The sequence below is a fragment of the Drosophila nasuta genome, chromosome 3, assembly GCF_023558535.2.
Source record: "Drosophila nasuta strain 15112-1781.00 chromosome 3, ASM2355853v1, whole genome shotgun sequence".
Classification (NCBI taxonomy): Eukaryota; Metazoa; Arthropoda; class Insecta; order Diptera; family Drosophilidae; genus Drosophila; species Drosophila nasuta.
In genome coordinates this window covers 375,716-401,912 of record NC_083457.1, presented here as the reverse complement: position 1 = coordinate 401,912, position 26,197 = coordinate 375,716, and the positions used below count along the sequence as shown (strand labels likewise).

The 26,197-nt window shown below is 38.2% G+C and overlaps 2 protein-coding genes across 6 annotated transcripts in view; one reads left to right on the top strand and one right to left on the bottom strand.

The window, feature by feature from the left end:
* LOC132794150 (SH3 and multiple ankyrin repeat domains protein 1) overlaps window positions 1-26,197 on the bottom strand; it is a 79,520-nt gene that overhangs the window by 37,291 nt on the left and 16,032 nt on the right. For 4 of the 5 annotated variants that reach the window (XM_060804413.1, XM_060804417.1, XM_060804415.1 and 1 more), the window contains exons 2-3: window positions 8,698-8,765; window positions 1,057-1,542 (exon numbers count right to left, since the gene is read on the bottom strand). In XM_060804413.1, coding sequence (XP_060660396.1) covers window positions 1,057-1,233 — 177 coding nt within the window. In that variant the 5' untranslated portion in view covers window positions 1,234-1,542; window positions 8,698-8,765. The remainder of the gene's footprint in view (window positions 1-1,056; window positions 1,543-8,697; window positions 8,766-26,197) is intronic. The other variant, XM_060804414.1, reaches the window with a different exon arrangement.
* Window positions 107-817, top strand: LOC132794152 (uncharacterized). The gene is made up of 3 exons (XM_060804419.1): window positions 107-402; window positions 463-586; window positions 642-817. Exons 1-3 carry the CDS (start codon window positions 136-138, stop codon window positions 734-736), a joined length of 486 nt encoding a protein of 161 aa, XP_060660402.1. The 5' UTR covers window positions 107-135; the 3' UTR covers window positions 737-817.

Sequence of the window (26,197 nt, the reverse complement as noted above, 5' to 3'; positions counted from 1 at the left end):
AAGCTAGTTTTACATTCATTATTTTATTCCAACTCAACACTACATCTGCTAGATTTCATCTCTGACATTTAAGTGTTTTAGTTTATTACTAAATTTCGAGCAGTTCGAATCCAGAAAACTCTTTAAACTCTCAAGATGGCCTGTCGCTGCAAGTACTTCGTAAAGCTGCTAAATAAGTGCTGTTTCTGCTTCTCTCTGCGTACTGGCACCTTATTGCTGGGATGCGTATTCCTGACATGGTTCATCTATCTTTGCCTGGGCAGTGCCTTCATGATGGAATGCATCTTCCCCAATGAGTATATGCGAGAGACAAAGGGGCCCCCGGCTGCCCCAAAGACAACAATGGTCTTCTCCTTCTTTGGCATCATTGCGTCTGCAATGGTTTGCATCGGAGTGCACAATGTGAGTTTTGGAAGTGCTCTCTCTCTACCTACAAACTAATTAACAAATTTACAAATTTAGAACAACGAGCTGCTTTTCGTACCATTTCTGGCGTTAACACCGTTCTATATTTTCGCCCACGTTATGGCCATGATATTGTATTCCTTCGTTTGGATTATAATAACTCTATTTGTAATTACAATTGGTAAGTGGAAAGGGAATTGATTTGACCCTCATCTCATCATCTATACCTTTCATAGTTGTTCTTATCTACGCATGGATCGTGATCTACTCCTATTTCACCGAACTGCGCTATGCGTATGACGAAGATCTGCCGCAACAAACTTATATTTGAGATCAATCATTAGATTTTTGATCTCTTCAAACCAATTGATGTTCTTCCGGGCTAAATATATATGGTAAATTGTGCAAGTGAGAGACCGGAATATTTCTTTATATTAACTAGTTATAAGAGACGACAATTAATTTATCGCTTCATTTCCAGAGATTGTTCTAGATAAACGAATTCGGGTTATAGTTTTTAGGGTCATGCACAATGCGTGACATGCAGGCTGATCTATTTATACACACACATATACATTATACAGTAGGGTAATTGGCTTTCAGTTGGAAGGGGCAATACTGAAATGGAGAGAGAGAGAAAGTTGAACTCACCTTTGGCAGTGAGGCGAGCACTTGCTGTTTGACATCCCAGACCAGACGCTCCGATGGGAACTGCAGACACTTGTAAACATTCAGCTCCGGCACATGGATGCGCACCAGTAGCCACCCGTCTCGGGGCTCTGGCGGCGGCTCATCGTCAAACGCACCCGGCCCGGACGTGTTGTCCATGTTGGCCGGGTTCTGTTTGACTTTGGGCGTGGGTGGGTGATACGTCGTAATTTTGGCGGCTTTTGTTGTGACAGTGTCACAACTACAAAGTAAATTCCCTAAATTTCGTGTATAGGGATTTTCGCTTTTAAGCTAATCGATTTTGTTGTTTCTCTTCTTTTTTGCTTTGTATAAAGTTTGTGGTATTTTCAAAAGAACTTTTGTCAATTGCGCATTTATTTAATTGAGCTGGCAGTTGCCTGTAGCTTTAACATTTCCTTGTGAACTTTTCCTTGAATGGAGAGATTTACAAGTGGAATGTGCATCATGCTGAAATTAAAGACAATTGTTTGAAATAGCATTAGATTGAGTAGTAAATTTACTTAAATACATAACTATATTCATACTATATGTATATATTATTAAAAATAAAAAATTTAAAAAAAAAATTAAAATTAAATAATAAATGTAAAATAAAACAAGTAAGAAAGCTACAGTCGAGTGTACTCGACTGTGAGATACCAGCTACCCATTTTGAATAAAAGAAATGTTTCTTTTATTGCGGTATTTTCTCAAAATATACCGAATATACTACAAAAATACTAAAAATATACCAAATGGTATATGGTATTGGTATATCGACATAGTACCACATTCAAAATATACCATAGACGGCACAATATACCAGATTGTCAGCCAAAGCAACTAAGACCCCTAGTAAGTAGGCGTTTTTGCCCATACAAAAGTATTTCTTTAATAACTTCGACAATTTTTATCTGATCGAAACCAAATTTTCAGGAATCATAACTACTATAGTAAATATTGTATATACCAAAATTCGCAACTCTAGCTTTAAAATTACGCTTGTTATTCGATTTTTTTGATTTGCGGGGGCGGAAGTGGGCGTGGCAAAAATTTGAAACAAACTTGATCTGCGTGCAAACATAACAAATGCTGTCGAAAAAAAATTATAGCTCTATCTCTTATAGTCTCTGAGATCCAGTGTTTCATACGGACAGACGGACAGACGGACAGACGGACAGACACACAGACGGACAGACGGACATGGCTAGATCGTCTCGGCTGTTGACGCTGATCAAGAATATATATACTTTATAGGGTCGGAGATGCCTCCTTCTACCTGTTACATACATTTCCTGCCTGCACAAAGTTATAATACCCTTCTACCCTATGGGTAGCGGGTATAAATACGATTGCCAAGGCAAACAAAATTATATTTGGATAAACACAAAACAGGGCAAACGTGATACTATTGATAGTATTGAAATATACCAAAAGCAATATTTGGTATATCGATATATACCAATAAATTATCGACATATTATTAAAATATACAGAAAGCAATATTTGGTATATCAATATACTACTACACTCAAACTTTACCGAAATATACCGAAAGGTATATATGGTTATATATTTGCTTTATTTTACCCATAACTAGCAGTCACATAACTCATCTGCTGCGATCTTGGCATTTCCTCTTGTTCTCTTCTCTCATCTACCGCTTTCTGAATGTGTAAGCTTCTGGTAATGTAACCACACACTTAAATTAAAACAAGTTTTTAGCGAGTCGACTTTGTATTACAAAACGTAATTTGTAAATTGGTTTACTTGGTTAACCCCGTGCCACAGCGTGCTCCCTCGCTCGGCCTACGCACCACAACCACTTTGAACAACGCAGTCCGCTCCATCAGTCCGTCAGTCAGTCAGTCAGTCAGTCAGTCATTCGGTTTGTCGATCGGGCGCTGTCATTGTGTCAGTTGCACAGACACTTCCCCATAAATTGTCAAGGCGAGCAAAAAAGTTGGCACATAAAAACATTTGTTGCTGTTGCAGTTGCTGCAGTTGATTACTCTCTGATATTGACATTTTATAGCTGAAGTCTGCAGCAACTCCAACTCTGCAGTCGCAGTTGCAGCCATTGCAATTATACACAAATTAAATTCACACGCTAACCTCAAAAAAAACACACAAAAAATCGAAAACTAAAAAATTGGAGAATGTTTTTATGTCATCGTCAATCGAAATGTGTGGCGAGAGGGGCCAAATCATGTAGGCCGTTAATTCTGCAAAAAGTCTTACTTTTTATTGCAGCCATGTTGATTATATTAACTAGCTACTAAGTTTTTAGATGGGGGCGTCACATAGATTGCAATTGCGGGTGATTGAGGTGTCAACAACTCGGACAGCAAGTGAGATCGTTAGGCAAAGCAAGAAAGTAACATGAACTGGGTCAGACAGGTGTTTAGACACTTGTCGAATGGGTTAAAGAAGTTTCACACTTTCAAAATATATGTATATTTGTATGCTGTGTAAATGAATCTTTATGCGAAAAATGTGTTAATAATTAACGTGCAAAGATAGATATCAGTGCTAAAATATAAAGAAACCTGTTATTCCAAACTTCAACGTGTATATTTGAGATACACACACGTCAAATTTGCTCTTCTAAGATCATAAAATATACAATGATAAGCTTTAGACACTTGTCGAATGGTCAACGAAGTTTCACACTTTCCAAATATACGTACGTTAGATGTTTGTAAATAAGAAAATTTGTATGCGAAGGAATCTATTAATATCAGAAGATGATATCAGTGTCAACAATCAAAAAAGCTACGGCCGAGTGTACTCGACCATTTTGAATAAAGGCAAATCAGTGCAATAATATTTTAAAATATACCAAATAGATATAACACAAAGTGCTAAAATATAGTACTACACTTAAAATATACCTTAGAGTGAAAAATATACCAGATTATAAGCCAAAGTAAGTAAACCCCGTAGTAAGTGACGTTTTTGTCCATACCAAAGTATTTCTTCAATAACTTCTACAACTTTTATCTGATCGCAACAAAATTTTCAGGAATCGTATGAACTATAGTTATTGTACCAAAACTCCCAACTTCAACGCAAATATTTGAGTTGCGCACATGTCAAGTTGGCTCTTCTAAAATCATAAATAAAACATTGATAAGATTTAGACACTGGTCGAATGGGTCACAGAACTTTCACTTCCCACATATACCTTCGGTTAAATATTTACAAACATCTAAATCTGTATGGGAAGGAATCTATTAATAATTGAAATGATTGGTATAAAGGAACTGGTTATTCCGCACATGAACAAAAATATTTGAGATACACACATGTCAAATTTGCTCTTCTGAAATCGTAAAATATACTTTGATAAGCTTTCATCTCTATCAAGAATTATTATAAAGGAAATATAGTTATTTTGAGAAACCACAATCTGAAATATTTATAATCTGGCATATAAATTGTCGGCTGTTTTAGATCGTTTGATAAAACTAATTGACAAAAAGCATATAAAATGTTGCTGGTCAATTGAAGACTACTCTAGAGGTACGAAACGGAAAATAGTCTACTCTTAATCAATATCAATCAAACAAAATATTGAGCAAAGAACACTTTTACATGAACCTTCACCTCAAGTACTTAGAGCACACTCGAAAGCAAATGAAAATGCGATAATTGTAAAAATGTCACGGTCAAAAAACTGCGTACATTTACCGAAATACATAAATTAAGTAAACTTCAACTTGAGCTGAACAAGCGGACGGATGACTGAAAACAAAAGCCGTTCACCTTGGCCACCTACCTGCCACCTGGCTGTCAATCAAAGATACGACAACGAAAGCAACAACTAGTGAAAATTATCGGAAGACTTTTCAACAACTTCGTCGTCGTGGCCTAGGTATTGGCATTAATGGATAACGCATTGAGGGACTGAGTGTTGTGTGATAACATTTGATAACAATACGCATACAATTTGGGTTTCAATCATTTTAATTAGCAGCATATCACCACATTACGCATACGCCACATGGTCATTCAACTTAATTAAAAATGAAGAAAAGAGTAAGGTAATGCTTATCATATCTATGCTCGGGCGTAATCTCTTAACGCGCTGTCTTATCGTAGTCGACAACAAAAGACAAACGGAAACGAAGCCAATGGCAACAGCGTTTCAATATAATTGAAATTCTCTCAATGAATCTTCGAGAGATTTATTCGACACAAAGTTGGTGCTGCGCTTTTTTTACAGCCAATCGTCTTTAATTGGAAAAGTTCTTGGCTTTTGCCTTAAAACTTCTGCCATCCTAAGCTCCGTTCTGCAGTCTGCAGTCTGAATATGGCACACACTTTGCCAATGTTATTAATTACCATTTAAATTGTTGTGCGCCATATGCTGCTCTGATTTATTAATAGCGCAAAACAACTCAATTATGCCAAAGCCAAGCTAAGCCAAGCCAACTACAGCCAGCAAACAAAAGATTACAGCAATTTGCATGCGAACAAAGTGCGGTGATTTTTCACTTAAAACAAATAATTTTGAAAAATCCATTTTAACGCCTCCCTCGGCGTGCTTGATTGAAAAATTATGCTTGACCTTTGCTCTGACATGCGAAAGCAAATCAAAATTTATGCTTGGACAATCATCCTCCACCCCAAATCGCCCATTGAATTGTTTCCTTTGCACGCTCCACGCTTGACAGCTGTCAGTTGCGTGTGTTGTGTGTGCAAATATATATGTGTGTGCGTGTGCGTGTGTGTGTGTGGTGCTGTCAAAGCAACAATTTCGACCGCCAGGTGGCGCAACATAAATTTCACTCCCTCGCTCAAAGCAATCTATGTTATGTTCATACTACGTCTGTCGCGTCTCGTCTCGTCTTGTTTGACAGTTATTTGCTCTTCTGAACTGACATCGAACATCCAATTAGGGGCAAGTCAAAGGGGGAGTGGTGGGGAGGCAGGCAAATGGCTCATAAACACAACCTTACACATGCACAACAGTTAAGTGGGTCAATCTGGCCAGAAAATACTCTCACTGCAAAAGTGCCAAACATTTTTTATCTCCTTAAGTAACCGCTGAGCTCGATGCACTCAAGTGCTGCCGCTGCTGATGCTGCTGCTTGAATTTCTGGCTGCCAGTTTAGCCTAAGTATTTGTGACACTTGGCGTATACGCGTTCTGACAGCCGTCGAAATTTTGCTGAAGAATATTGCAAGCAACACACACAAGAGTGTGACGTGTCGAGTGCTCCAATGTTCCATTAAGCGAAGGCTGAAACTAAAGCAACGCCAGGCTTCAAAGTTAAAGCTTTAAATGTGCTGCAACGAACGGATTTTTATACCCATTACTTCTATCTCCATTTACTATCTGTTGACAATTTTATTATTTAAGCTGGCAGGTCTTAGTTACTTTGGTTAAAAATTTTGAATATTTGTACTGTACAGTATATATTTATATTACAGTATATTTATATCCCAAATATAGCTTTCGGCATATATAATAATATTTTAGTATGCTATGTATATGTTCGTGATAATACTGCGTTCGCATTGTTTGTTTTTTCAATAAAAACAAACTATCTATCTATCAACTTGACCTATCTGAGCCTCTATGTAAAATGTCAGTCGCTCTCATGGGTGTCTTCATTCACATTCAGGCAAATAGTCATGCTTGAATTTAAATTGCGTAGCGCTTTAAGCCAAATTACTTTTGTCATTTTAATGGCCTTACTCAATCTGAGGCACTGTGATTTTCAGCTGTGGAGATACGAAATGGGTTTTAATTTGGTTGAGGAGTAACCACATCATTGTTGGATGCTGCAAAGTAATTCGCCCAGGCAACGCAGCAGCGAATTGGCAAACTGCACAAAAAGCGAACAGAACAAATTCCGCGCCCACAACTTCATAAATTCCGGCTATTTTTCTCTCTACTCGCTGCACAGTGAAACCACAAGAATGCGCTAAAAAATAAGGGAATTCCATTGGTCAAGTTTAGTAACGTTCATCAAGTTTTACACTGTGCAGCTTCTCTGGACTCAATGTATACCGCAAACGGAAATGCGCACATACCGTTAGCAAACATGGAAGAGACTGCGGTGCAGACACATAGTCCTTAGGTCTTAATCCTTCAGCATTCCACGTTGCTAGACGTGCGCTTTAATTAAATAATATTAAATAGAATTAAGCTAAGCGTATTTCAACTAAACTCCAACGAACGAGTGCCTTAAACTCTTAGGCATCTTTGGAGTCTTTGAGACCAGGAGTAGTTCTCAAAGGCGGGAATGGAATGGAGGAATTTGTGTGCTGTAAACAACGTAGAGTGCTGCAAAACATGTCACAGAAATAGTTTATGACAATGTCAAAGTTTCTTGTCAAATTTATTCAACTATTTTGTTTCTGGTATATTCTTCTTTTTCTGTATTTTGTTGCTCAAGGCAGCCCAAGAGAGGAAACAACAATAATAAAGCAACAGCAGAGCGGAGCTAACAACAGCAGTAGTATCAAAAAGAAAAAGTCCGAAAACTTGTTTTCCAGTCACGTTCATTTTCAATCAAGTGGCATCATTATATGCCAAACAAACTGCAGAGAATAGAGACTAATACAATAAGAAAATTAACTCTGACCCAAGTGGCCACACAGACATTGAGAGAGAGAGAGATACATACGAACTACCCGAACGCTTGCCCTTAACCCTTTTATGTGGCCGTCAGCGGAGCTCCCTGGGGCTGTCACTCACTCACCATCTGCATCATCATCATCATTGACTGTTCCATTGTCTAGCTGCATGTGATATCTGAGGGATACTGAGGATGGATAGCATTGTATTGAATAGAGTTGAGTCAGGAACCACAGCAAATTACGCTGGAAATCAAACTAAAACTGAACGCCTCAACCACAAACCAACTTCCTGTTCTAAAGTAAAGTAAAGGTAAATGCTATAGAACAAAGCCCGCAAACAAATAAACGAAGAGCATGCCAAAAGGTAAAAAGAACTTTGTTTTGTTTTTTTTTTGGCATTTATTTGATTGAAATTGTTTCGACTTTTGTTTGTGCAACTTCTAATAAATCTCGAACAGAAACATTTTATCTACTACACTTTACACTCAATACCATATTAAATACTCACTAAATTTACACATAAATCAGTTGTGAGTGCAATTGCAAATGCAAACGCAATTCAATTCCACAACTTTAATGGATTCATTCGAAGAATGACAGACCAACTGAATGACTTTAACGATACTTAACAAATTTCCAACTAATTTCAGCAACTGAATTACGTCATTGCACACAAATCGCAGTATTAAGTCAGCGACATATTCAGCGATTTGGTGTTGTTGCTGTTGCTGTTGTTGTTGTTGCCATGTTGTTGCAATCAATGAAAATAAATTAAAGCGGCGATTAAAAAAGAACAAAACTCTATGCAAATGCGAGAGACTGATTCGACCGGTTTGAATGCAGGCCAGGTAGCAAACGGAGAAGGAGACACATCACACACAGTGTGATCAGACTCACACTCTCACACTCGTAACACTCCGCACACTAGGTAGCTAAGACAAAAACATGCATAAAAACTTAAATAATAAATGAAGTCAAAAGCTATTTAAATATGCAGCGAAAAAATGTCTTTTACTCGCTCTCAACTTACCCCTTGCCTCTGGGCCAGTTCCAAGGCAGTGCTGCTCAAACTGTGTTGCACATCATCAAAACAAAATGCTGTAGATGAGAAAAAAAGAGAGAGAGAGAGAAAAGATTAAAACGCAAGTTGATGCAGTTCCTTAATTTCTATTTAACGTGCAAATATTTTGCCTGCCAATTTTTCTCGATAAACGCAATTTATTACGCCAGCAAACTTGAAGCCAGGCTAATTTCATATTTTGCGACTCGCTGCAGGGCCATCAATCATACGCCATGTGAACAGCAGACGCAGCACAAACCAAATCAATGGACATAGAAGAGTGTGCCACCAAACACTCCTCATCATCTGCTACCTCTACCTCTACCTCACTCTGCAACTCCTCCCCCTTTATAACATAACTCATTGCTGCGTACAACTGTGGGTGGTTACGTACACAATACGTGCTACGTGCTGCATGCAGCATTGAGCGTTCAGCGTTCAACTTGTGACGCCCACAGTTATAGCAAAAAAGTTGCATGCCAATTGATAGCCAACAAATTTTCGCGCTACTACAACAACAACAATGAGCAACATTAACACACCAACAGACACTTGTGGGCAATTTAAATACTCTACAATACTCTACTACATACTTTAACATATTAGAATTGTTTTGATTCCTGACTCTTTGGAAACCTTTAAATATTCCATTAATCAAAATGATAAGCCCACATAGCATATGACAAAATAAGCTTAATAATGTGACTGTATTCCTGACCGCATTATTATTCAACCAAGCTGCATGGTCATACTTTCTTAGTTCTCACTTATTCTTGCAAAAGCAATGTGACTAGATGATCAGAATATGGTTTTAATGCATACATAAATTATTAAATACTGTAAAACATAAATTAGCTTTGTATTCTTATTTCTTATTTATAATAATTTATTTATTATGTATAAATAAAAAAAAAATTATTAGGCTTAACTTTGTTTTCAATTCCTAGAGATGTATTTGATTGCATTTAAATGACACTAAATAATCCATATTTAATTTTACAAATTGGTTGCATAATTATGCATCTTAATCCTTCAATGGCAATACAATAGTTGAACTAACGATATATAGTAATTATAGGTATATCGTACCGTATTCAGAAAAACAAACAATCTTACAAATCTCCACAAAGTATAACAAAAACGTAAATGAATGCTTCATTTATGCAAATTACACGATTATATTCGAGTATGTAAATAGCCTGCGATTAAAAAAATTTGAATTTTGTTAATACAGAGTATAGATCATTCGTGTAGCGAGGTTTTTCCTCATTCACAGACACATTGGCGTTTTGTGTGTTGCTATAATCATTGTGGTTGTTGTCGCCTTTGTTGTAGTTGACACCAAACAACTCTATAACAGACTTCGCTCAGTGCCATTTGAGATTCATTTTTGGGAGGCTTAAACTTAAAGCTTTGCGTGTTTTGCATTTGCGCTAATCACTCAATTTTGTTAGAGAAGAAGAGGGCGGTGGCGAGAGGAGAGAGGAAGAAGGAGAGTGAGCGGAGTGATTCGTGTGTTATGTAAATTGTCGTTGTTGTTTAATGTGGCATCTTGTGTTTTACAAGGCACAAATAAAAAACGTGTCTGCCACAAGCTGCGCTGCTTAGTCCACTTAACAGCCTCAGCAACTTGATCATAATTAACAGCAATTTCAGCACTCACACACATCACACATCACACAATCGCACACACGCACACCCAACCACATTAACACATGGAGACTGCACATATGTGTGTAATTAAGCTGCAATGACTGCCAAAAACGGGTTAGCAAAAAGGCTCTAAACGGTTTTTTTTTTGATAACTTTGCCTTTAATGGCTTGAACGAGCAGCTCAATTCGAAGCTGCCTCTCAACAAGACAGAGACTGAGGCTGAGTTTGAGGCTGTTGACTGTTGTCTCTAGCATCATGGCAAACCAAAAGTGGCCAACAAATGATTTTTAATAACTTTGACACTCATTAAACTCAAATTACATGCATTTGATTACGCAGTTTTGCATTTGGGCCTCAACTTAAGCCGCTTATGTTTCTTCATCAACCTCATATGGCATATGGCATCGACGACTCATATGGCAGCAGCATAAGACCGAAACGGTAAAAACCTCTCAGATCCTCTCACACAACATTATGGCCATTATAAATGAATTTTTAATGCAGCGAGTTGTTTGCTTGATGCTGACCAAGATTTATGCACGGCCTTAAGCCCCTTTTGGCATGGTGTCGAGTTCAGCAATCTCGGAGATTTCACTTGCAAAAGATTCTTATATGATCTATGGTATCTCCCAAACTTATGACAAACACATTAGCAAAGAGATTTGGCTTGAGTGCAACGAGTAAGTGACTTCTATATTTTTTTTATGTATTTACGATGTTACTTAAAATATATGAAATGTATGAAGTTTCAAGAAGGTAACTTGAATATTTACGTTTTTATGTTTTTACTTAAAAATATACCGAATTAATATATAAATATACTAAGACCCTAACGGTAGAAGGTATACAAGTATATTACTTCGATACACAATTATGAAAATGTGTTGCATATAGTATATTAATATTTTAACTAAATACTAAGCCCAATTATTTAAACACAGTGTTGATTCTTTAGTGATAAAATATATATTTCAAGCTGATGACAAACACATTTTTAAGGAATTTTATCTTAAGTGCAGTCAGAGAGTATATTCAATATTTATGTCTTTATAATCTTTCTTGAAATATATACCAAATGAACTTACCGAAAATATACTAATACCCTATTGATAGCGGGGATAAAAGTATACTAAAAATATACTATAGCTACATACTGCATCAATGCATTAACTACTAACTAAAATTACAAAAAATACCTACGAATTACGATCAATTCTTAGCACTTCTGCCAACACATTTGCTTTAATTATTTAGGTCGTATAAAAATATCGACAGCTGTTTACAACCAACTGTTAACAGTATTTTAGTAAATAGCTTTTCATGTTAACTATGTGCATTTAACTCCCGTTGTTAAGTGTTGATTGGATTGTCTGGAATGCTCGTTGCTAAGACTCATTTAGATTGTATATGAAAATAGTTGAGCTATTTCCTTAAGGTGCTTCAAAGGGCTAATGATCATAAAAGCTAATCAAATCATGTGCCTAATTAGATTTTAATTGGTTCAAGTCTTAAGCGGTCGGCGCTCCGTGGGCTCATTGAACTGTTTACATAATAAAAATTGAATCGCTTTTCGCGCAAAACGCAAAAAAAAACTCATTAAATCAACTTAAAGTTCTCACAGATGGGGGAAACTCGGCGATTCTCACAAGTTGTCAGGGGATGGGGGATACTTTAGGGCGGGAAATTGCAGATTAAGATGCAGTGCGTCAAATTAATTACGCGTTTCATTGTTGTTGCCGCTGGCACATTAACTTTGACGCTGCCATTGGCGTTGGCTTTGACTTTGCGAGTTTTGCTGTTTCTGTTTGACTTTTTGCTTGGACAAGAGGCATTTAAAGCATTGTACCTGACGACCCCTCCAAGAGGGCGTGTACTGTGCTTTCTGTTGTGCTTCGTCTGCCCACAACCCTGAACTTGACATTTATGAACGCTGGGGAACCTGCAACTTGTCATTCGCTACTAGCTGGTTCCTCTTTTCTTTGTTATTATCGCTCGTGTCGCGACCATGTGCTAAGTTCTTTTTAATTACCCTCCAGTTCACATCTCAAACACCGCTCCAACAAAGGTGTAAGAATCTGTGGCATCTTGCTCAGTAGTTGCTGTTGTTATTCTTGTAGTTTCTTGTGCTGTCGTAAAGTACTTTTTATGACCCATTGCGATTTGGAACGTGCCCGCCGTATGAAAATGCAATCTCGCGCTGGCCAAAACCCAGTACGAGCTGCCCAGCTGCCCTCTAAACGTCCACACAGCAAGATCGAGGTTTTATTAGGCCCTGAAGTGTTGTTTACGGATTCACTAGTTTACTATTTTCACTGGGTGAGTGATTCAAGTCATGGCCACATAATAGCTTGTAGGCCTAAAGTTGAATTCTGAATTCTGGCTACAAAAAATGTCCAGCACGCGGTCAGACTAGCGACTCTTACCCCAAAGCATAAAAACCCAAGTACATATTTCGAAAGAAATTGAGCTCTTTATTTAAATTTTTAATCTAAAATCTGTATAGGGATAAGTCATCCACTTTATGTATACATATGTTGAAGTACAGAAGGGGACAACTGAAGTGTATACAAATATAAGTTTTAAAACATTTTCCATCTTAAATATTAGTTATTTAATAAACAAAATATATGAAAAAGTGGTGCTATTCTTATTTTTTTTACCAGTACCATACTTAAATATGCACTTAAATATGCCAAGTGCATATTTTATTGGTATATTTAAACGATAATACCGTTTATACATTTTTAAAAATCAGTAGAGGTTATCGATTAAAGCTTTTTTACTTGTTCTTACTATTCCAATTTCAAATCTATGTATCTATGTATCTATGTATCTTTTGTGTCGGCAATGTTTATAAAATAGAACGAAATAAACATAAATTTATATTTCCTATAAATTTTAGTTACTAATTCCCCTATGTACTTTAAAACATTTTTTAGTATAAGTAATAACACATTGAAAATATTAGAACTTTAAGCTGTTTGGTATAATTAAACTCGAGCTTTATTACTACATGCATGATTAACTTAATGTTCAGCAATATTTTAGCATGTTTACAGCCAAATCTGTCAGTTAGTCATTTTGTCATCACACAGTGTGAAATATGAATGAAACATCTAAATTATGAGCAAGTTGTTTGCACCAAATTGATTATCATCGTAGCAGCGCTAAGAACTTTTCCATTACATGTAAATTTGAGATGGCAAATGTAAAATGTTAAATGCCAAGCTCAGACATAAAAAAAAGATGGCCTGGCAAAAGAACCGTTGCAATGGACCAACGCAAACACTTGCGAATGCTCGCAACGATCGCAAACCTGTCATCAAGAGTGACTAGAGGGACCCAGCAAATAGAATACTGCATTTGCAACGGAAGCTGAGCAACAACGATGAAGCGATGAGACTCGCTCGCAGCATAAATCTTGATATCGAAACATTATTAACGTCAATTAATTCTAACTGTTGGTATGCCACACAAAACGCCCGCTGGGGTGGCCATTAAACAGTAGCCAAGCCAAGCCAATCTAAGTGAAGACACTTGCAGGGCGGGGCAAATGGCAGGCAAGCGACGTGCCACAAGAACGACAACAAGATGAACAAGAGGAGCAAGTGGTGATGAAGGCAGAGAAATTGAAGAGGCCCGCTGACTGTGATGGATAATTGCTGAGAAGAGACTGAAGAAGCTGCTCTATAACTAGAGACGGGAATAACGACCACAACCTAACTGAGGTACTGATATTATTTATCTTCGTGTTCCGAGCTCATCTCTTAGTGTAATGGAAGAGAAATGTGAATTATTTGCTAACAAGTGTATCAAGTAGCATCTAATAAAGTTTAGTATTATATTATATACCATTCTGAAATAAAACACTCTAATAACAATTAGACTATTTAACACTTTGGTATTATTTAAATACAATTATTTATAACTTTACTTTTAAATAATAAAACTAAAAACAAAGAATAATGTATCGAATGAGCTAAACTATCAAGAGACGTTTTTATTAATTTGTCGTGCTATTGTCAGCGTGTCACGAGCTCATCTCTAGCTATCAACTGTTGCAATTGTTTCTGGTATTTTATTTTGCAGCTTATATGCAGTTGTTGCTGTTGTTCTTGCTTCGTCGTTGTTGTTATTGTTATTTTTATTGTGGTTGTTGTTGTCAACCTGTTTGCTATTCGCTTCCGCAGAAGACACATGAACACAGGCTCAGCAAGTGCATGTATTAGTGGCTGTGTATTAGTATCAGTGTTAGTATTGGCTTTAAGTACTCGCTAACAGTATTTACATAGCTGTCTGTGTGCTGTTTGCCTTTGCTGTTTGTTTTTGTATCTGTGCCTCCACGTTGGCCCACCTCACGATTTCAAAGCCGATTAATATCAGCCTCACGTGAGTGCACGCTTTGTTGTTCTTTTAGCAGTTGTTGCTGTTGCTTTTGCTGTTTCTCTTGTTGTTGCTGTTGTTGTTGGTGGCTTCTTCTTTGGTTTTCGTTTTTACAGTTGACTCTGCCTTGCAAAATTGCTTTGAACTTGAAAATTTCCCACGTGACAACGACGCTCGCCTCTTCTCGCGATTTCGCTTCAGTCTCTCTCCCCCTCTCTCTGTTTGCTTCTCCCAATCACTCTCCTTGCTCTTTGTGCCACATGTGCACCTTTTATTTTGCCAGCTGCAGCACCCGCTACCACACTTTAATCCCTTTTGCCTCTTCATCTAACTATGCTTTGCATATCACCGTCAACGTGTCGCCCCCACCTAACGGTTTAACTTTTTATAGCCGATGTCGTCGTAGTTGTAGTTGTTGTTGTTGTTGCTGCTGCTGCTGCTGGCTTGTAGATCTCATGGATTTCATATTTGTGCAACGTTTTCCGCGGCAAGTGTCGACTGCTTGGCATTGGCTAAATTTAATTGGATGAATTTCGTGTGCCATATCTTTCGTTGTCCATCGATGGCTGCGGCCTTTTAGCAAATTGTAATTGTCAATCGAGTATCGTGAGCAATTTTTTTATTTGGAAGATTTTTATTGAAATTGTGGGAATACGAATACGGTTTGGAAGCATCTCTTAGAAGTGCACGATGAGAAATAATCGAGAGATATTGTGTATTAACTTCATTCTACATTTGAGAGTAGAGATATTGTATTAATGCCTTTGATACACTTTTCTTCTATGGCTAAATAAGCATAATTTAAGTAAATGGTGATTGACTGACTTTCGCAACAATTTTATAATTAAAGTTTACGCTCGTTTTGTGTTTAAATGCAATTTTCAAGATGCAAGCAGACGACATTTCTCCACTTTACCACCTGCACTACTTTCGCCCACACCCAATTGAGTATTTCCGCTCACAAGTCACTTGGCCACTTGCTCGCTTGTTCACTTGCTAACTTGCTCACTTGGCCTGGCCATATTTTATAAAATGGAAAAGTCGAGTGGACCACCCACAGCCTGTTTTAAATACCAGCAAATGAATTGGCTCAGCCCATAAATAATAAATTTTGTTGCAAGCAGAGCAGAGCAGAACAGAACAGCAGCCGGCAGCTTCGACTACTTCATTGCAAAGTTCTGACGTCTTTCTAGTGCCCAGGCCCAAGCACACAATTAAAACGAAGCACTTTAAATAACCTGAGCCCAGGCATCCCGAAACAACCAAACTCCTCGTCCCCAGAGATAGTTCTCTCCCTTTCTCTCCCTTTCTCTCCCTCTCTCTCTCTTTCTCTTTTCTTAGCTATCTCTTTCTCTTGCTCTGTGTTGCTCTGTCTTGCTCCTTCATACATTTTTGAGCAATCTCTAACCCAAATACAGTTTTCCAGCTCATATTTACAGTTTGCTCGCAACTAACAAAGGCATGGCTTACATGTTGCAAGTTCTATCTCCACAATCCTGTCTAAAGGATGCTGCTGCCTGCTGGCCATGTATGTATAAGCCTTTAACTTTAAATGCTGCCAAAACGCTTGCACTATTTAGGCCAGACAATCAGTCAACTAGCGGCAACTGTACCTCGCATTTCCAAGTATATGCTTCGTTATTCTTGACACCTGCTCGTATATCAACTGATTGAAAACTGTTCGTCGTAGGAGTGACACAACGGGGGCAGAGACGGGAGCAGGTTGTTGCAACAACTGCTGCCAGCATTCCACAGCGCTAATTACATAAAACTTTACTTTGAAAATGGCGCAGTTGCATTTCATGGCCCTCCTCCTCCCCACTTTCTCTACAAATGCCCTGCAGTTGAGTGACTAAGACGAGTCTACACCAGAAACATTAACAATAAGGACCAAGTTAAAAAGTATAAAACTTGCAAGCGTGCAACTTTTAATACAATTATGGGATTTAAGAAAATTTAAAATGTCAACAGCAACCACTAGAAGACAATAACGAACGATCTAAATGGATAATGTGCTAAAATAGAGCAAGAAAATTCTGGACAAATTTTGTTGAACAGTCTTGGAAGTTTGCCATTATATAAATATATTTTAAATAGTAGTTTTCAATTCAATCTTTTCACTTTGCATACGACCAGACACAATGAGTGAAAATAAAAGATTGAGAAAAGTGTTAATAAATCGTTTAATGCCAGGGCTTATTCAGTATCTGATTTCTAAATAACAGAAAATTAAAGTTAAAAATTATGTTAATTGCAATTTCAAAGTGCAGGGTTTACTTATACGACTCCGTAAAACTACATATCTGACTGTCTGCCTGCATAATTTCTCTGTTATTATAAGATCCCAAACAGTATGTTATAATTTCTCGTTGATCTTACCAGAAAAATTATACTACACATTGTAAAGCGTAAGATTTCCGTATCAATTGTAAAACAATCTAGTATATTTACAAAGTTGCTATGGTCACACTTAACTTGAATGTAAAGCAGAAACATACTCATTTTTCATTTACAGTTTTTGGCTATTCATTTTAAACGAATTCTTCTTTTATTTATAGTTAATTATGTAATTATTTCACAAAGAAGAATAGATTTATGATTTAATAATTGATGATGCATCCATTATCGGAAACATTCTGAAGAATAACACTTGCTCGTTTGGTTTTTGGTTTTTCAATCCGACTCTCTGCAGGGTATCTCATTATCGAGCAGTTTCTTGGCTACGCTCTTGGCTCTGATGTTCATCTCTAGCGCCAGTCAGTAGTGAGTAGTTCGTCTCGACTGCTTGCTTCCTACACGCATTCATTACACGTCTCTGCTGTGCTATTGTTGGTATTATTATTGTAGTTGCTGCTGTTGCTGTTGCTGTTGCTGTTGCTGTTCTTGTTCTTGTTCTATTTTGTATCTGGCCACTTGTATCTTATAGTTATCTGCAACTGTGGCGGCTTCTCCACCGCTTTCACACACATGTGTGCTTCATGGCCAATTGTCTGCATCACAACACAAAAACAAAAACAACAACAACAACAACAACATCGACAGCTACTTCTTCGCTGCTCTATTCTATCTTCTGTCTTTGTCTCCTGGCTGTCATGTGAAACTCAGTCATTAATTTGGAAGCTGCTTTTACTATGTGGCTGACATGCAAACACACGCTTGAGTTTTCTTCTTCTTCTTCTCGTTTTCTCATATTTTGCCTGCTACTCCTCCTCCTCTCTTGTTTTGCACCCAGTTCCCAGTTCTCTCTCAGCTCTTAGCTCTCAAGCTTGGAAGTTCTTGGGGCTGATTTTGCAGCATTTCCTTTTGTCTTGCACAAAATATGCATTATCTTGCGGCATCGGCTTATGCTGTCGCGCTTGAAGCTTTGTATTTAATTACTGTGCACATTTCTCAAATTTCACCTCGCATCCACCTCCCGACTCTCCCGCCTGTCATCTCCACGCTCAGGTGTCGTGGCTGTTGCTGTTGCTGTCGCTGTTGCAGTTGCAAGTGGCAGGCACACATTATCATTATCAGCGGCATCGAGACATCGTGCAGAGCATTATGCTCATTATGCATTTCACTTTGGATGATACTTCTTTTCTCTACCTTGAAGCTTGCTGCCTGGGAAAGTTCTTCAACTGACATCATTTTATGATTTTTATGGCATAAGGGAACAAAGCTGATTCCTCATTTACGATCTAAGAATTTTCTAAGCATATAAACAAGCCATTTTATTGCCGATTAACTAAACGAGTTCTTTGCAGCGAACTTCTCGAGCTCAATGTTTATTATTAGTAAAGCGTTTGGTTTTATTGCTGTTTTAATGGGCAAGCCAACTTCACTGTTAGCATCCTTTTAAGTATTATTACGCTGGGTAGAACAAGTATTTAAAATTCACGACATGGCAATCGGCGATCGTTGAAGGCTACAAGGACCAGATGACACTTTTGCTTGTCGGATCAGAGCGTTGCTGATAGATTGCTATGGGCAAAGATCAGGCCAATTAATGGACCGTTGGCTCGTTGCAGTTGAAAACAGTTTTCCACTTTTAATTATGCGCAACTTGAGCAACTGAGCAGCAACTCGTCAGTTGCACTCTAGTTGGAAATGCAGCTGGGGCTGCTGGTGGCAGTTTCCATGTCAAGACAAAGACGATGTGCTGAGATGCAGGTGCAACAGCAGCAACAGCAGCAACAGCAGCAACAACAGCAGCAGCAGCATTGCGGTAAAATGCAATAAAGAGTCAGACGCTAAAAAGGGGCATGCAAAATTGCCTGGCAAGTTGCATTCTCTCTTTGTCTATGTGTGTGTGCCTTAATTAATTTTGATTGCAGAAAAACTATGGCGGAAATGTTCATCACACGCCGCTCTGGCGAAGGAAAAAAAAGGCCAAGATGAAGCTGAAGCTAAAGCTGAATAGAAGCTGCAGGCTGCCAGCACAAGATGAGATTTGTAACTGCTTTCTGCAGCCTGAGTTGCTAATTAATTGAATTAAATGAAAGACCGCCACAACGCTGTGCACTGTGTCGAGTTGAGTGGGCATCATCAAGCCCATCTCCATTGGATGCACTCTGCTATTAGAGGCCATTTGGCAATGCTCCCCTTACATCATCTAAGCTAACCCAACCACTCTCGACTGCACTTCACATGTAAATCAGTCAATGCGAGAGTCCACACCCCGTTTGCAATTTGGTCTAATACCAACAAATTAGACCATACAGAGCCAGGCATAATATTCTTGCCACTATAATAGAATTATTAGACAGTAAATTAACTGAGATTCGGCTAGCATCACGATTTAAACAACATTCGATTCGCATTATATCGCATTTGTTAGTTGTGACTTGGACCACAGTTCGAGCTGTAAGCACCAAGTTGATTTATGGTCATAAGCCGCAATTGGGAATGCCAACAGCTGCTCCACAAGCAGCGTTTGTCATTGCCCCGCCAATTCCGTGACCATCGAGCAGCGTTGATGGCAACGCGAAGCCTGACGATGTCGTTTGGCAACGCATAATTCATATTCAGCTAGTCAAATATTGCACTGCACAGTGCCGCAAATTCGCAGAACTAATGATGAAAAAACTTTTTAATTAAATATTAATATATGGCTATTAATCGATTTCCGCCTATCTGTCTATCCGTATGAACACATAAAACTCGAAGCGTAATTTTATAGAACTTAATTCTATTAATGAAATTTAAAAATTAGAAATTATTTACAATAAATAATTCTATATGAAAAAAGCCAGTCTAGCATATATCCCATAATCCAGCACACTCAGCTGTAGCTTTTTTTCTGATATCATCTTTTCCTAACCAACATACTTAGTGATTTTAATTACCTATTTGCTTAAATCTGACCACTGTGCGTGGCTAGCTGCATTAAAGCGACTCCCTCCACATCAAAGTGTAAAATGATTGTCAGCCCAACACCTCTTCCTCCACCTCCTTCTACTACAACTCCAGTTGGGGACGTTGTTCGTGTCGAGGCATTTCAAAAATGGGCGCTCATTTATTTACGTATTATTTAACCATTTGGAGGAGTTGTACTTAGCTCCCCCTGCCACTCTCGCTGTCTTTCTCTTTGCTCACAGTTTCCATTGCTCGGGTTTAGTTTATAATTTAATTAGCTTTGTCGTCGCAGTCTTATCACACAAATCCAGCTCGTTAATTAAACCAAAGCCCCAACTCCAGCGCCATCAGCATTTACGTAACGATAGGCACAGGATCAGCGTCAGAAGGCGAAAGAGATAGCAACACTGACAGCGCAAGAGCGATGAAGAGAGAGACAGGGAGACAGACAGGTTGAGTTCAAAGTGAATTGGATGTCAGGTGGGTCAGAGCCACAGTCCTGAGCAACGTGGGGTTAATTGTCTGTCGTTTGCCAGTCACGAACTGAGTTTGGACAATCGATTTGAATTGCAATGGCAGACAGAGGGGCGGGAGGAAACGAGAGCTAGCTGGAGATGCTCCCAGAGCCTTTCTAACAGGAAATCCGTTGTGCTGTCAGCGGTAGCTCAAATTTATTTGGGGTCAACACCAAATGACCCACTAATTTGTATGAATAGATTTCACAGCAACAATTTCGCACCTATGTCAAGACTCAAGATGAGTCGTCAAATGTTTATGCAAATAATTTACGCACACACAAAGAAAAAATGTGGCGAACCAAAGAAACCCAAATAAAATAAACACTGCAAATGAATTCATTTAAGCTCGACTCAAACTCGAACGTGAACGTGGTCGTGATTTCAATAAACAACTAACACCAAAACAACAAAAGCGGCCCCAAGACGACGGCAGACGGCGCACAACAAACACTTGAGAGATAAAAGCCACCCGATGACCTTGTCAAATTAGTGCCAAAAATGCCGAAATAGCGCGTCGAAAATACGCGACAAAAAATAAGTCACTTCGCTGTGAAGATAATACAATATTTCGCATTCAGACATAAGCGCTCATAATGAAATGATTTATAAATAAAGACGATCGTTTAATAAATGTGAAACGCATAAAAAGTAGACCGAAGCGTCGACTAAAATGCTGACATAAGCGAAATTCAACTCACTTTTTTAACTTGACAAAATGTTGGGTAAGTTTTCATACAGAAAACGCGAGTTTCTTAATATTCGCAACCAAATTTAGTCATAGTTATAAATTAGAAACAGAAAAGATGGCAAATCATAAGCTAACGAAATGAGTATGAAAATTTGAAAGCCGAAAAGTTTGCATTACATTTTGACAATGATTGAATTAATCATTTAAAAAAAAATGAGTGGTTTATTATACAAATTATACATATTCAAGTAAAAATGTTAGATGGCAAAAAAACGGCTGCAAATTTAAATTTGTGTAACAATCTGGTAAATACTTTACTATACGACATACTCGTATTATAAATGTCGATATACCAACTATAGTTTGTGGTATATTCAACCACAGCTGTAGATATAGAGTCTTTATTTCTTTAGTATACAGAGTTGGTATAAATATCAATATATCAAATAAAGCTTTTGGTATATTCTAGTATCTAGTATAATACCTCTTTTACACTGTTTTGCTTTTGTATAAAGTCTATTAACTTTGTATTTGTTATATTTATATAAGCATTGTACAAAATGAAATAGCGTTTAATGAAAATAACAACGATATTAAAATATTAATGATGTACATACGTTCTTTATCAAAATCAAACATCTTTTGCTTTGATGTTTGTTTTAAATTAAAGCGACTGTTGACATTAATTAAATAAATAAATCTCAACACTCTTAATACAATACATTGATTTTCGTACGCAATAAATTATAGATAGGTTATTAATCGCTTTGTTTTCCATATTGAAAACCTCATTTGTAGCCAATAAACATGCATTCATCCATTTCATTACTTCATAGAGACCGCAACCCGCAACGCAGTAAATGTGACAAACGCGCAAAGTGATCCATAAATCAGTTGACCAGACTCATCAATAAGCCAAGTCAAAGCACTCAAGAACCGCCCGCTGTTAAAGAGTTGTCCCCCCACCAAAATTAGGCCCACCTTCTGCTAATTGACAGCACTTAGCTTCCACTAAGAAGAGGGCACATGCCAAACGAGTTCATTTTGGTCACTTTAAGAACCTATTAGAGGCCCCCCGACTCCTACTCCGAGACCGACTCCGAGTCTCGAGTCAGCCATGCGTAAACCAACTGTACAAAATTTCCCATTGTAGCTCCTCATTCTACGGCAAAGGCAAACAAAGCAAAATGCTAATTCTGAGCACACACAAATCAATGGAGATTGGTGTTCAGTTTTCACTGTAATGTTTGCCTGTCAACTTAGCGCTGATAGTTGAAAATCTCGACTGCACAACTGAATACCAAATGAAACTTAAACACGATGATGGGACACGTGTGACCTGACATGACCTGCGCTAAAAGGTACGCAATCATCTCATTATGATGGACTGGAAATGTACATATGTGGAGCAAAGAGTCGTCATCTCTAATCAGCAACAACCAGGCTATTAACTAGTCCAACAGTTAATTGCTGGCATTAGGCCGCCTATTGTAGTGAAAGTTACGAAATTGTGTTTATCACCTGAACTAATCAAGCTAATAACCATTCTTCTCCCTGTATATAACATAATGAATAGTTGACTCTCGAGTCGGACTGTTGTTGCATGTCTAGGCAATATTAGGAACAGGAAATGTTTTTGGTAAGAAAGTGTCGGAGCAACAGCAACATCAACAGCAACAGAAAGAGTAACAGTAATAATAATAATAAGCACGATGAGAGAATTGGTTGGTTAGGTTCTAAGGCAACGCGAAAGGTCTTTAACTCGCGACCCAATCGTCTATTGTGCATTCTATAGAGACATTAACAAATTGGCCACCATAAAGTGCGGTCTCATGTTTCAGCCAAACAAAAAAGCTCACACAAATATTAACCGAGCCGGCAAATAAAAGGCCAAAAAGCAATAGCCTTTGTTTGATTTTTATTTACCTTTTGGCAACACATTTTTAACACATTCTGCGCATTTTGAATAATGAGCCGTATTTATTTAGCCAAATCGCAACTTTTGTTGTTTTTATTCCACGAATTTTGCTGATGTATTAAATTTTAATTACCTGAAAGAGACAGAAAATGAGGCAATTAATTATAGGTTTCAAGTATGAAATTCAATATTCTAAAATGTAATTTAATATGTATGTATATATAAAATATATTATGCTCTTCTTTTTATAAATAATTGGCAGAATCGTTATTAAATTTAAATTAATATATTTGAAATTCTTAAAGATATTGGTGTAGCGATATAATTACTAAGAAATTAAGTCTCGAATGGAAAATGCGAAATGGAAACCAACAGTTAAACGAAACCTTTTCTGACCCCCCCAACGTGAATCTGAACCGCATCTGAGCCTTAGAACCTAACCAGCTGGAAGTTGCCACTGCAACACGTACTGCCAACAGCTAACAGCAAACATTGCTATCGCAGCACTCGCTGGAAGCCACTCGCCAAATCCTTGCCAGCTGGAATGCCCATCCTCGTGCTCTTCCCCACTGCTTCTAGGCGGCGTCAGACACCCACAATTGCAGACTGGTTTGTACTGAAGCAGGGTCGAGCTTGACGAGCGACTATTTACACAAACTCACACACACACACGGACACACACAGGGGCATTGCATTCGCATTTCATGTTGCATGCCCCATGCTCTTAGTACACGGCTTTTGTCGCTTTTTCCTGCTGTTTGGTTTACGCTCTCTATCTGTCTCGCTTGCTCTGTTCTTTCTGTCTCGCTTTTTGATGGGCATGTTAATGACCCTAGCTGCCTAGAGCTTTGTATTTAAATAAGTATATGTTCATACACATAGACTAATGTGTGTATGCACAGACTGCTGCTGCTGCTGCTGTTGCAGAGACTGTCAAACTGTGCCCCCTCTTAGTATGGTGGCTGTAGAACGCCTCGTTGGGTGCCGCTTGGCGTCGCTTTCAATTTAGGCGTCTGCGCATAAAATTGCATCTTTTTGCCCCAGCAATACAGAGAGCAGCCCCCCAGCCTCGATGTATCCAAATCAACATCATCAACAACATCCAACAACTGCCCCTTTTTTTGTGCTAATTTATATAAATAATTTGTGGACGACGCTGCGTGTATTTCTATCATATCTTTGATGTTCGTGTGAAACTGCATTAAGAGAGCAGCCCTATCACACATAAACGTGTTTCGAGTTTTCCTCACTGTTAATGTTGTCTCTGAACTTGACATGGCCATCAACATCACCGAACATGCGGCCAGTGGGTCGATGATTTTGAACATAAGTTGTTGGCCAACAAATAATATTGAAACCACAAAAAACTAACACATATATTTTTTAAGTGGCTGGCAACGATTTCACAACTCAACTGACAAACAGCTTCAAATATTATAGCAACAGCAACAGCAACAGCAACGAGTACAACAACTGCGCTTGCAATTGTTAGACTTCATGTCGACACTTCAGAGTTAGGGGCCTCAGCATCAGTATCAGCGTCAACAACAACATAGAGTTATGAAGTACTCGAGTGCAGACGCTGCAGTGCTCCGCTGAGCTCGTTAGTCCCTGGTCTGTTCGGGTTGGAGACTGAGCTTGATGTGGGCGTCTCTCACTGCATGCCTAGAGAGCCGCAACCGCATCCAAAGTGAGTTGTAAATATGGCCCACACATGGCTAAACTTGAGTTGAGTTGAGCGAGTTTCGTCGCCTTTTTTCACTCTTTTTTCATTTTTTTGGTTTTTTTTTTAATTTTTGCATTTGTACTCTCGTGTGTTTGTTGTGCACATTGCCCAACCAGATCCCAGATACATACTCAACGCAGCTCAGCTTCAGCTTCAGATTCAGATCTACAGAGAGTCACAGACGTCACGCAGATTTCTGCAACACGTACTTATCCCGCAGGCAAAACATTTTCAACATGCGACTGGCGTCTTAATTGGAAAGTGTATTTGCCTCTGACAATTATGAAGGTGATACATATACACCACACTTACACATACATATATACTATATTTGTACGAGTCTGTTCAATTTGTTGATGGTCGATTGCAGATTGTCGCTTCTGGTTCGCTGATTGCTTGTTGTATGCGACACTTGAGCTTTCACACGGACGCAAGACACAGACAAGAAATTAAGCAATTTAAAAGCTCACTAATACATGCGTGATTTCAAGATAAACTCATGCACGTGAAGCTTTCACACATATGAATGTGAAGCATGCGGAGAAGCTTTTAGTCAGAGAAAGGAACAGAACATTAATTTAACAAAACTAAGTGCAACTCAGTCACTTCTTCACACATTTAGAAGAGAACACATTAAAGACCTTTCCCATTTCACGCATTTTAAAGAACGGGTCCAGTCACTAGGCTAGTCATATAATTATCTTTGTTCGCTAACTCTTTTTTTTTTTGGATTTTCCATGCTTCTCTGCTGCTGTGGCACATTCATCATTGACTGCATTTTACTCTGCCTTCACTTGAGGCAACTTTTCAACACACACACATTTTGTAGTTTTGGTTGCGTTTTGCCCAACTTTCAAGCTGTGTGCAACATTTTTTTGGCCTGTCAATTTTAATTAATGCAAATTGAAAAGCACACATGGGCACACACACACACATACACTCACATATGCTCAAACATAAAACACGCATCGTTGTAAATTTGCCTTATCGACATAATTATGCAATTTCGACAATTGAATGTTAGTTAGTTTTAGTTCACTCTCAATAATTGCACAACCGAACCGATAATGCACATCAGCACTTTTAATGCACAGACAGATCGTCAATAAATTAATTCAAATGTATTTGAAAATTAATCAAATCCTTCGCAGGCTGCCAATTAAATTTGTGTATGCAATTAGATTGCAAATTCCAAAGTGTAGCAATTGCATAAGGTCCTCCTCCCCCGTCCGGTCCTCTCTGTCAC